This window comes from Uloborus diversus, chromosome 2 (genome assembly GCF_026930045.1).
Source record: "Uloborus diversus isolate 005 chromosome 2, Udiv.v.3.1, whole genome shotgun sequence".
NCBI lineage: Eukaryota > Metazoa > Arthropoda > Arachnida > Araneae > Uloboridae > Uloborus > Uloborus diversus.
In genome coordinates this window covers 196,357,340-196,370,700 of record NC_072732.1, presented here as the reverse complement: position 1 = coordinate 196,370,700, position 13,361 = coordinate 196,357,340, and the positions used below count along the sequence as shown (strand labels likewise).

The window sequence follows — 13,361 nt, the reverse complement described above, 5'->3', positions numbered from 1 at the left end:
AAACTGAATGACACAAACTAAGTACTTATTTTCAAATATTTCCTATATTTGTATCAGAAATTACTTTATAAATGAACTGAAACAAACCACAGCAAAATGTACATAATTGATGCATGGATGGCTGATAATTTCAATTTACAAATTATAAAATTTTAATTTTTGAAACTACAATTAATTTTAAATGAAAATTAAACACGCACAATCCACACCAAAAAATTTTTTTGTAGTCAGCACCATGACTGCCTTTTTTTCTCTTTTAATACAGTTGGCATTTGATTTGATGAACCTCTACATTCATGAACAGATTCAAAAGCCCAAAAATCTGTCATTGAAACAATACTATTCGATTTTATAAAAATCTTTATTGTAAACAATTTGCCAGGTTCCACGTAAAATCGAGCATTAATTGCATTATCTCCAATTTTCTTTGATCTTAAAGTGGGTAACATTTTAAAAATAATTTTTTCATGACTTTCAGGAGTTATTTTCTCTTTAAAGATCTCCAACCAACAATTTCAGGTCTTTTCTGTCCTACTAAAAACATTCTTTTCCTTTACATTTCAAAACGTATCAGTAAACTTTTACAACTTATGTAAATTTTAACAAATTGAATAACAATAGAAAAGAAGCTGTAATATAAACCTTAGTTAAAAGTTTCAATGTTCCCCAGAAACACAAGACACATAATTTCAATTGGTTTTCATCTTTTATTACAAAAATAGTCAGTTTTATAAAAATAATCCTTAAATGTGTTTTTGATTGATGAAATCATACTTTTAGTAACTTGATTTTGAATATAACAGATGAGATTCATGAGATGCTACCAAGAAAATTAAAACTGAAAGCAGTCAACAAACTTACAACAAAACACTCAAAAATATATACATGTTTAAAATATTTACAATTAACTTATATTAAATTACATTGTGTTAATTCATATACTAAAAGATGATCACAAATTTACAGCACTTCCTAAAATATTGTTCAAATACACATTATCTTCTGGACTTAAATTTTCTTTTAAAGTAAATCCCAGCTCAGAATTCAAAGAGACTTTTTCATATAGTAAGAGTTTTCTCTTCAAATCCTGTAAAAATAGTATATTAATCGATGGATTGAATCTTTAAGGAAAGTAAATAATTAGTGCAACAAAATATAATTGTTGTTATAAAATCATAAATGTTATTTAATGACAATTTGTACTTCTTTATATTTTTTAACTTTAATTCTTATTTAATGCCTAAGTTAAACCATAATATACAAGAGAGTTTTAAACTTTAACGGACACCATCAGTTATTCCATGAAAAAACTAGGTATTCTGTAAAATAACGGATTTCGAACTTTAATGGTAACACCTATAAATCCTGCCCGACAAGAACATTTGAATCATTACTTCAGTTTGTGATAAGCAGGGTTTGTTGATTAATCGATTTTTAGTTTCAATTTTAAAACTAAACAGCTGTTTTTACTTCCTTTTACAAACGAGCTAACGTGTGTGCATCACATGACTTCCTCTTACTAAAATTTAATGTCATTTTCTCATTATTGGCAGTTTTAATGTGATTCAATAGTTTACTCTCTAAATATCAACAACAGTGGCCAAATTGAAACCAGATTAAAAAAAAAAAAATCTGCCAAATTTGACGCCAAGTTGACGACCAAAACACTGGTGATATATATCGGCAAGTGTCCGCCAAAGTATAACACCACTTGAGTTTACATCGAAATTAACAATGATTTCCCCCCAAAAAGGGACAAAACATCCTCTTTGGAGCATCCAAATGCAACCAAAAAAGGAGGTGCACAACTAGAACCCACTAGGAGTCTACGTACCAAATTTCAACTTTCTAGGACATTCCGCTCTTGAGTTATGCGACATACATACGCACATACTCACATACATACGTACATACAGACATCACGAGAAAACTCGTTGTAATTAACTCGGGAATCATCAAAATGGATATTTCGGGTGTCTACGTTCTTAGGCATATATCAACGTGTGGTCGGGTTGAAAAAAAACTCAACATTAATTCGGGGGTGAGCAAAATGGAAATTAAGGCCGATTTTTGAGTGAACGTTTTTTTGTGAATACAATACTTCCTTTTCTGTAAAAGGAAGTAAAAAGGAAGTATTGTATTCGCAAAAAAAATTTCACTCAAAAATTGACCTTAATTTCCATTTTGCTCACAACCCGAATTAATGTTGAGTTTTTTTTCAACCTGACCACACGTGGATGTATGCCTTGGAATGTACAGACACCCGAAATATCCATTTTGATGATCCCTGAGTTAATTACAACGAGTTTTCTCGTGGCGTCTGTATGTACGTATGTATGTGAGTATGTCGCATAACTCGAGCGGAATGTCCTAGAAAGTTGAAATTTGGTATGTAGATTCCTAGTGGGGTCTAGTTGTGCACCTCCCATTTTGGTTGCATTTTGGTGTTTCTAAAGGGGTCTTTTTCCCCTTTTTTGGGGGAAATCATTGTTAATATCGATGTAAACTCAAGTAATGTTATAATTTGGCGGACACTTGGTGATATATCACCGGTCTTTTGGTCGCCAACCTAGCGACCAATTTGGGGATTTTTTTAAATTTGGTTTCAATTTGGCCACTGTTGGTGATATTTAGAGTAAACTATTGAATCACATTAAAATACCCAATAATGGGGAAATGACTTTAAATTGGAGTAAAAGGAAGTCATATGATGCACACATCAGCTCGTTTTTTCTCTTTTTTTAAATAAACCTCAAGTATTTTAAACATTGACTATATTACATTTATAGAAATACATCATGTTTCAAATAATATGAAAAAGCATTATATTTTAAGTCATTTTCATGGAAGTAATTATTTTTCAAAGATATGTACATAAAGATGATAGATTTTAATGCAAATGATGATTCAAACTGCATTTAACTTTTAAGACAATAATAACTGCAGTGAAAGGGCATTAAAAATGAACAATTTATTTAGAATTCTCTTTAACTTTTGAAATCTGAAATAAGTCAAATAATAGTGTTATCTCATGTGTGCATACAGATGAGAATAGTCTGTTTTCTAATAGAGGTTTTTTTCGTTTTTTCCTGAAGGAGCTAGAGTGGCTCCTTCTAGTTCTTTGCACAAATTCTAATGAGTAAGTCTATGTGCCTAATATGCCTTAAGGCTAAGAAATCCTGAATTCAATACATTGTTCAGTTCTTTTATGTCTACTTGCCAAAATATACAGTTACTTTCTCTTTTGATGAGCAATGGCTACAGTTTAGCAGGTGAAAACGAAGTGAATAGTACTTTTTCTCTTTCTGTGAGTAGGAGAAAGAAACAATGTCTATATTTTTACAGTAAAATACCCCAGGGGTCACTGTGCCTCCCCCAGCCTCTTTCTAGAGGTTATGTTGAATAGAATAATTACACTGCTATGAGGTACATGACTACATGTTTGAATAAAATTAGGTTATATTATGAAAAGTAGGAAAGCTCAATTATATTCACTTTATTACTATTTGATTTATTAGATAAAAAACAACAAAAAAAAGGAAACACAGACCACTCTTTCTAGTACTAAGCCTTATAAACGTAATTTTAGGTTATGTTTGGTAACGGTAGAGGAAAGGGGTGGAGAAGGGGTTTTCCTTTGAATTTTTCTTCTGAAAATTTAAGTCAATTTTAGGGCATCTTTGAGAAGAAAGAGTTGGAAGCATTGCATTGAAACTTTTTTGAAATTGAAATTTTAAAAAAATGTCTTATTTGCATTTTTTTTTTTTAAATTTCAATATGTTTATTTCTAATTTCAAGACTCATTCATTTTCAAGAATAATTCTTATTTCAAGACTACCTTATTTTTGCTTTGCATTATAGAGCTGAGAAGCACTTTTTGTTTGTTTTGAAGGACTTCTCTCTTAATAGTCAAATAGCAATTGATATGATAAACAGCCACAAGATGTAGTACTGGACATCTTTTAGGAACTAAAACACCTAAAAAGGAAAATAAATATTAATTATATGAATGATGAAAAAGAATCATACAAGTTTAATATTGCTTTTTTTCTGATTTAAATAAAAGTAATCTGCATTACTCATAACTTGTTTTGTTTTTCAAACCCTGGATCCAAAAAAAAAAAAAAAAAAATTACAAATTGCAGTAAACAGGCTAAAAGTTTTCAAGGTTACAGGCTCCCCCCCTCCCTTCTCTTCCTTTTAAAAATTTGAATCTATACAGTTTTACCTTGAAAGCTGAATATTGAATAATATATAAATAATACACATGCAATACTATCTTTAAGGTAAGTCAAAATCCGCAATTGAAAAGAAAGGTTGAAAGCTTTTCATTCACAGCAATTTGGTAGTACGCGAGGTTAAAAGACAATTGGAACAATATTCTAACAATTCTTGAGTATCAAATAGTGTGTAAAATCCATTAATATATCGTCTCCTCAGAGCAGCAGTAGGATATCTCACTTTTGTTACAAGGCTTAGATATTCTAGTGTTACTCCGAGGTGACAATATGCTATTTGATTACTATTCTGTAATTTAACTATAAATATTTGAAACATACACAACCAATTAGATTTCTACGATAATACACTAAAAACAGATGATACATAAATTTTACATCAGAAATAAATCATATACAAATTATCACGAAAAAAAAGCAGCAAAAAAAAAAAAAGAAAAAAGTGAATACAATTTGAAATTTATTGAAAATGGGCAATCAAAAACTTTTGGTATTAAGCTTTTCTAGTTTGTGATTTGACGGAAATGTTTGCACTTGTTTATCTTCATTTTTAAAGAGATACAGAATTGTATCTCTTGTACATTCACTGCCTTATTGCTAAAAATGATCTTAGAGCTAAAAAGTATATAGCCATTCAAGCAGCAAATGCAGTTTTTAAAGTTCATTTATTGCTTTTGGAGAATTTCATAGAAGTAAATTTAGATTTGCCTTCAGAATTGTTGAACACTCATCACACCCTATCAGTACATTGAATATTTTTGAAAACCTCATTACTTAAACTTAAATTTTCTGAAAATAATTTTCTTTCTTCATTTAAAAAAAAATTGAATTTTTTGAAGAACAATTTATTGTTTCATTAATATGCTCATAATTTTGCATTTAAAAAAAAGTTACCAGAGGATAAGGCTTTGAAATACTCTATCAATATTTCAAGGTCAACTTCCAATCCATTCAAAAAACCTTGTAAGGGATATAGCAACTGAAACAAAAAATAAAGAGATAAATATTCTTGATGTCCACATAATCCAAGTAAAAAAGGAAGCAAATCAGAGGAGTGGACATTTAAAAAATTATACCTTTGAAAAAGGAACTCCCAAGAATGAAAGCACTTGTGTATGCTCTGTGAAGAGCAATTTCTTCCATCTACTTGGATAGCACTGTTGAAGTGGCAAAAGAAGGAAATTTCCGAACAGCTGATCACCATATGAAACAGCCTCAAACTGAGCCAACAATTCATCGAACCTGAATTAATAATAAAATAATTTTCATATTAGTAAGGGGGGGGGGGACTCCAGGAAATAGTATGATTTTTTATTTTTATAAAAATAGATATACTACAATATAGGTATGCAGGAACAAGAATCCAAAAGTTTGTTTTTAATGTTTTCCTCCTTCCTTTTTTGATAAAATTAATGCATTTTTAACAATTGCTTGCTTTTATTCTGCTTGTGTTTATAATTTTTTCAAACATTAACTAACTTCTCAATTTAAAAAATAAATCGTACTGTTAGTAGTGAAGTATCAAAAGGTAGCCTTAATTTTAATAATGTTTTAGAAACTTTTTCTACTTTTAATAGCTCAAAATGGAAACTAATATGAATTGTTTCTTAAAAAATACATTTGAAGAAAAGTAAAAAAAAAAAAAACTACAATATTAAATTAAACAAATTTGCAGAAAACTGTGGTCATACATATTTACAGTTCTCAGCAAATTTGTGTGATGTAATGTTGAAATATTTCCTTTTATTTTCTTAAAGGCTTGTGCTTTAGAAAGATTCATTTTTATAGTATAAACCTTGGCAGACTTAATTTCAGAATGAATGACATTGGTAACTAATTATAAAATAAAGTATTTTCTATTGTATTAGAAAACACTAGGGGGCTATCGCCCCCTGCTCGCTATCGCTCGCCAACCCCCGGAACTGCTTACGCAGTTCCCTGTGGATCGCTTCGCGATCCATGCTCGCTTCGCTCGCTCGCTGTATGCCAATACATTAGCCTAGCTAAAATTTTCCGTAAAAATTAAAGTTGGTAATTGCATTTAGGTCACCATCCATTTAACCAATATGAAAATTACGTTCATAATGTTAATTTGTCTGCTTTAGCCAGATTTTCGACAGTTTAACTTTGCTGTATGTAAGATGACTGCCTTGGCAATGTGCACAACTTTACCATTATAGATACAAAAGTGTCTGTCATTGCTTTGGAGAGATTGCACTTCTACCTGTTGGTCCGCGGAAGGTATTTTATTTCCCTTCTACCACCCATTGGAAAACCAATGAAGGCATTCCCCTATCCGCCACCTGGGGACGCGCCCTCTAGGGGTTACAGGCTCCCCCGAGGGATGTATTTACATTATTTACACTCTTATATATTTACATATTTACACTCTTATATATTCTAATCTTAGAAAACTTCCTCATAAACACAATTAAAAATGTCCCGTTTGGGAGCCACAACTGACACTGCTTCAAAAGATCTTGTTCTTGATAATGCCACATAGAGCTGGCCATGACTAAAAACAGGCTCAGAGAGCACCAAACATATTTTCTCAAACGTTTGTCCTTCTTGTTGTTATTCTGAATCCTTGCCACGTCACGAACAAAAAATGGTTTAACTAAAAACGCGAAAACTCGCCAAGGCTACTTTGCTTGCACAATACTAAAACTACTATAACCCTAAACAAATTTGGCGAAACCTTTCAGCTGAGAATAAAAGGAATAAAGTAAATTCTTTCTCGGTTATTCATTTTGAACTGAACTGTCGTACTGAAGCAGAGAATAGACGACGCTCAAAGCGCCTACGCGTTCAAAACAACATTGCCGATGAACATGATTGTGGAGCAATGTGTGAAGAATGCGAATTTTGTGGTGCTCTTTATTGGCAGAAAGAGCGTAATACTGCAAATAAATATACTAAATGTTGCCATGACGGAAAGGTGCGGTTACCGGCATTGTGTGACGCACCTGATCTGTTGAAGGAACTGCTGACTGAAAATTCCCCAGCCGCTAAAAATTATCGGCAGCGAATCAGAGAATACAACTCTGGAAATGGCTCGTCTTAAATTGGATTCAAGAACGGTTTCCTGCCTTCTTTGAGCTTTTCTTTGCTGATTAAGGTTGAAATGGGCCACAGCCCGACTGAAACTCATCTCAAAAAAAAAAAAAAGTTCGTTGAGTATTCTGTGATTCAAGATTTCAAAACAACGTAGAAGTTTGTTTACATGATTTATCGGCGAAGTGTTGCCAACAGAGGTTTAGAAATTCACCCCTTCATTTGCCGGCACGTAAGAGAATTATATATATAGATGTTTACCAGAGGAGTTTTAAACCAAGGTTTCAGTCATGGAAAGAATCACCTTGCTGTTTCAGTATTAAATGGGTAAAGTATGTTTTGATGCACTATGAAACAGGTAGGGAAGGGGGGGGGGCATCATTAGATCTGAACATTTACACATGGCATACTTTATACCTAGACTTTTCAAGTGGGGATCCGTGAAACTTTAGCAGGATCCTGCCATCCTGAATTTTAGTTGCTAGCACATCAATTTGATTTGGACCAGAATTATTTATGCAGTGGATGCTGGTTAGTTGAATCAACCAATTTGATGAATCAAATCGTCAAAAACAGAACAAAATGCAGCTGCATTAAATTACCTGCTTTTTTTGAATTAGTGGCTTTATGGAATCAAAACCGTTTGGAAAAAATTAAGCAGTGGCCACTGCAATCAGTTTTAAAGCATTCAGAACATTAATGTACAAAATATTGACAAGGGAAGTTTAAGAGGCAAGCAAGCAAATAAAAATACATAATTGGTAGTCAAAAATAGATTGTTGTTAAAGACAACTGGAGGCTAAATTGACTTAATATACATTTGTCCATCTATAGATCAAAGATATGCATTTGCATATACATATGTATAATCAAATAACCAATCACAAATTAAAAAATGTAAGGGGTTTTAAAAATCATTTTTAACGAAGCAACTAATTTGGACCACTAAATAAAAAAAATTACATGCATACATTATAGCATTTCTTTTAAAGTAAAAGGCCCTGCTCTAAAATTTCATAAGCACAGTATATTGATACATCGGAAAGTTCAAAGGAATATTAAAAAACCTTAAAAAAACCAAATGCATGTCTTAAGTCATAAACAGTTACTTTAAAAAATGAATAAACAACACAAAAGTTAGTATTTATTTACTTACAATTCATCAAATCCGTTGAAAGTATTCCAGGTCAAATTTTCTAAATTTAATGACTTTTGTTTTAAAATGGCCACTAAGCATCCCTCTAAATAAGATTTAATCTGTTCATCTCGAAAAAGGTCCTCATCTAAAATAAAAATCACAGTCAAGGTTAAATTGCTTTTGCTAAAAAAATATACATGGTGGAGCAGAGCAACTTGTTTATTTGATTTAGTAGTAATGAAGCAAGAGCTGCTCTGAGGATGGTAGGGGTAAGGCCATCCTAGAGAGAGAAAGAGTGATTTAAAGTTTATAACACACTTGATTCAGTCGCCATCATGGAGTGAATGAAATCACAGCTTGCATTTGCAGTCAAGGTGTATTTTTCTAATAGTCTTTTGATCATCACTACACAGAGTGCATTCTGCGCTTGTTTCAATATTGCACCCAGTGGTCGAGTTCCTCACTGAGAGTTGATTATCTCATGGATAAACAACTTCATCCTAGGACCCTTATTCATTTGAAAAACAACATTCGTCAAGTAGTTGCCAACATACCAGTGGAGATGCTGGAGAAAATTAAAAATCACCTGATGCAGTGTATTCAAATCAATCTATCCCATCAGCCAGGCACAATCTTTAAAACTGGGTAAAAATAAATTTTCATTGTTGTTCTTTAAGGTCTTGAAAGCGTAGAACTTGAATTTCAACAAACTGCACCCCGGTAAAGAAAGTCAGCTCAAAATTGTAGACAAATGTACTAACTATTGATTTAAAATTTTAATTTAATGCTCTTTCTTGACACAAAACTCGCACAAAGTTTGCTTATATAACTTGTGGATGGTGGCGTAAAAACAATATAACCAATATCGACAAATTATTAAAATTTCATAATTTAGAAGAAAATTTTTCGAGCTTGAAATGTGCATTACTCATTTAGGCAACAAATGCTAATCAGTAAGCATCAAATCATAATGGGTTTGAGTGTATTGTAGTATTTGAGACTAAATCACTTAAAACTACTATTGCATAAAACCAAATAAGCACGTTACTCTGCTCCACCCTGCAATAAGCAAAGACTAAAACATCAATAATTAAAAATGCAAATCATTTTAGAAAAAGTCTTAAATTTAAAGTCAAATTGAAGCAAACAATCACCATTGCTATAAAATAATACCCATTATCAGTCAACTTATATTTTATGTATTATTAGGGAGTGAAGAAGCAAAACTTATACTGACGTACTGTAAGAAATTATATGCTCCACGCGGTTACATTGCGTAAAACTTGACAGAGATCCCAAGATTAATAACTCGGGATCTCTATAATTGCGCAATGGGGCTTTACGCGATTGACTTCTGCGCAGATGCATGAGAGCGCCTGAGTTCATATGGCTATAGGCAGTTATGAAGGCATATTGTGAAAAAAAATCTCCTGACCGAATAGCGGGATAAATTTATGGATATCTATTGACCGCTATTCGGGATAAAGGGCAAATTGGCTGCCCATCATGTATACTGTTTCCGTATATAGAAAATAAATTAGTTTGTGTGTTGTGAATGAACGTAGTCTCTTCAATTCTCTCTCTTCTAAAAGTGATACATGAAAAATATGACAAAGAAGAAGGGGCGAAAATCCTCTTCACGTACTAAGCGCAAAAGTAGTATCTGCATCTGAACTCAAAATGAAAAACTGCTATTTAAAGTTCTTTGACGCCATATATTTGATTCAAAATATACTTTTTAAGAATTAAAAAAAAAAAAAACTTCCCATTCCCAAATGATCATAAAACATCACATATAGGTAAAATATGTCATAAAAAAACTACCTGGAGACGGTAACTCAATTTTGATTAAATTACACATGGCAGTATATGAAAGTGAGCTCAGCAATTTTTTTTTTAATGTATGTCTTTACGTTCAGCCTGAAACAAACTAAAACTGTTGTAATAAAATTAAACAACTATGAGTCATATTTGTAAATTTATCAATATATTAAGATAATAAAGAACAGCAAAAGTGTATTTTTACCTAAAAGGAAAACCATACAGAGATAACTAAACTCGGCAGCCCCAGGGATTATTTTTGTGACATGAAGGTTTAAAGTATGACACAAATATATCCACTCTAAACAGCACAAAACTTGCAGCTTTTCTTCAGGCGCTATGTTTCCATGTTTTCTGAAAAAAAGAAATACAATTGAAAAAAACTAAAAAAATAAATTAAATAAATAAATGAAAATTATCTTTTATATTAGTGATCTTCAAACTTTGTCCATTCACATAGCTCTTAAAACTATTTCACAAAACCTCTGCAAGTTTGAATAACCCCAGTTAAGTCATGGTTGAAGTGTTATCTACCCTTTCATTATACTTGGTAAAAATGACCTGTCAATGTGAAGCACTATTGATATTATTTGTAGTCTTATTTGTCATTTTATTCTTTCTTATATTTTTTGTTAATAAAACATCTTGAGTAAGGTCTTTATTTATGCACAAAAACTTATACTGCATACAAAACTCCATAACAATGCCAGGACAAAGTTGGAAGCCCATAGATTTACGTTAACATGTAAGTCATGTAAAAGCTACACCTAAAACTTTTACCTCAGAATTTGAAAACTTTGTAGCAGAAATGAGAAACAAAATGAAGAAATTAAAACTATTTTTAAAAAATCTTGACAACTTAGGTAAGTTCTATGTTATTTGCATCACTCATATATTATGCAAGCAATTATCTTCTTCATTTTATTTAAAATACAGTAGAACCTCGTTTATTTGGGCTAGCTGGGATCAAAGGCAATCCGGATAAACGAAAAGCTGGATAATCTGGGCAATATGGATATTAAGCAAAACATATTCTCTATAATAAGCAGACTTATCCTTTATTACAGCTGAAAACAATGTTTTGTAACAAGATTACATAGGATCGTTTCTCACAAACACTTCATTTGCAGTGGTGTCGGCTGCAGTGTTGTTAAGCTGCAGTGATATTGGACACACACTCCAAATTACACTCTGTTTGTTAGATTACTTTAATCTGTTATACGACCTATGCAGGTCATATATATTTCATTAAAATAGAAAGCGAGTATTTGGCGTATTTTAGTTCCGTTCTTGCTGCTATAATTTAGAATTATTATTTAAGTGAATATAATTCTTTTAACTCCAGAAATTTGATCCGGATAAATGGGAGCCAGATAAACGAGATTCTACTGTACTTTCTTTTGTAATTATATTTAAGATACTCCAGGATAAAAATTTGAATGTCAATGAACAAGATACATTTTTTCCACAAGAAATGTATTTTTAAAAATGTCTAAAATATATTGTTACAAATCCTGTAAATAGTAATTATTGTAGTAACGTAACCTGTAAATAGTTTCCCGTAATGAATATACAACCCCTTTTTCATTCGGCTAAAGTATACGACCCCTATTTTCTTTTCTTTTCATTGATAACGGTCTACGCATTTCGGGAAGCCGAAAGAAGCGTGTGGAATATTTGAGAAATTTCTTTTCGGTGTCTATATAAGCCGTTAGCGATGGATAAACAGTTGAGTTTTGATTCAGATTCCGAACTGAGAGTGTGTATTAGCTCTGTTTATAGCGAGGCATTTCGCTGTGTTGTGTTCGTATTTGGAAGTAAATACGTGTGTAAACGTAGAGTTTACGGTGTTGTGTGATAATTGCTTAATTGCTGATGAATAATTTAGCAGTTGTTGACGATCTTTCCTGTACATAGTGTAAATAAATTTCCTGTGTTTTTATCAAGAACTGTGTTTTCATTTCAAGAAAGTGGAAGTCGCACCGAATCCGTTACAATTTGGCGCCCAACGTGGGGTTACTTCAGGACTTTCTTGCAGTAAGTGTGACTTTGGACATTTTTTCATAAAGACTTTTTAAATTTGGACTTTATTTTTATGGTGATTACTCGCGCAATGGATGAACAATTAAAACAACTGCTTGATGCAATCAACTCTGTGAAGAGTGATATGGCGGCTAATCAAGAACAATTAAAAAATGACTTGACTGCAAGTTTTACAGCTAATCAAGAACAATTAAAAAATGATATGGCAGCTAATCAAGAACAATTAAAAAATGATATGGCAGCTAATCAAGAACAATTAAAAAATGATATGGCGGCTAATCAAAACCAATTGAAAAGTGATTTGACGGTGCTGAAAAATGACCTAGTTTCTAACCAAGAGGAAATTAAAAACGATCTTACTTCGGTAAAGACCGTGATGGAAAATAAATTTAATGAGATAGAGCATCGAGTTGATGCTATTGAAGGAAAGTTTGAGGCAGTTGAAGGCCGATTCATCGCAGTGGAAAATAAAATCGAAGAGAAATTTGAAGAAAAATTAAGTTCTGTTGAAGGCCGATGCAATGCTGTAGAAAATAAACTGGAAGAAGAAGATAGAAAATTTCATCAACTTAAAGAAGACATCTTTAAAGACCTGGAAAGGAGATTGGCGACCGCGGAAAGCAGCTCTGTACAGTTTGGCGCTCCCACATCGGTTGCTCGACCGTCCATTAAACTTGCCACCTTTGATGGGAAAACTTCGTGGCAGGTTTACAAAACTCAGTTCATGATAGTGGCGGAAGCGAACGGATGGGACTCTGCTACCAAGGCCTGCCATCTTGCAGCATCCCTGAGAGGTGACGCAGCGGACATTCTTCAGACCCTTCCGGACGGCCAGCGCCTGGATTTCGCCGCCCTCACATCTGCGTTGGAGCTTCGCTTCGGTGAGAAGTGCCAGAAAGATTTCAGCCGACTCCAGTTGAAGTCCTGTTTCCAGAAAACCAGGGAAACCCTGCAAGAGCTCGCGGCGGACATCGAGAGACTGTCTCATCTTGCTTTTTGTGACTGTCCTGCGGATGTTCGGGACGGCCTGGCACTCGGCTACTACATCGACGGGGTTCGAGATCCGG

The 13,361-nt window shown here is 32.9% G+C and overlaps 1 protein-coding gene across 1 annotated transcript in view; it reads right to left on the bottom strand.

The window, feature by feature from the left end:
- Positions 1–702: 702 nt before the first annotated feature.
- Positions 703–13,361, bottom strand: part of LOC129217604 (RNA polymerase II-associated protein 1-like) — an 81,787-nt gene continuing 69,128 nt past the window's right edge. Inside the window, exons 28-33 of the mRNA XM_054851929.1 lie at positions 10,457–10,605; positions 8,449–8,575; positions 5,315–5,480; positions 5,133–5,217; positions 3,839–3,978; positions 703–1,087 (exon numbers count right to left, since the gene is read on the bottom strand). Coding sequence (XP_054707904.1) covers positions 953–1,087; positions 3,839–3,978; positions 5,133–5,217; positions 5,315–5,480; positions 8,449–8,575; positions 10,457–10,605 — 802 coding nt within the window. The 3' untranslated portion in view covers positions 703–952. The remainder of the gene's footprint in view (positions 1,088–3,838; positions 3,979–5,132; positions 5,218–5,314; positions 5,481–8,448; positions 8,576–10,456; positions 10,606–13,361) is intronic.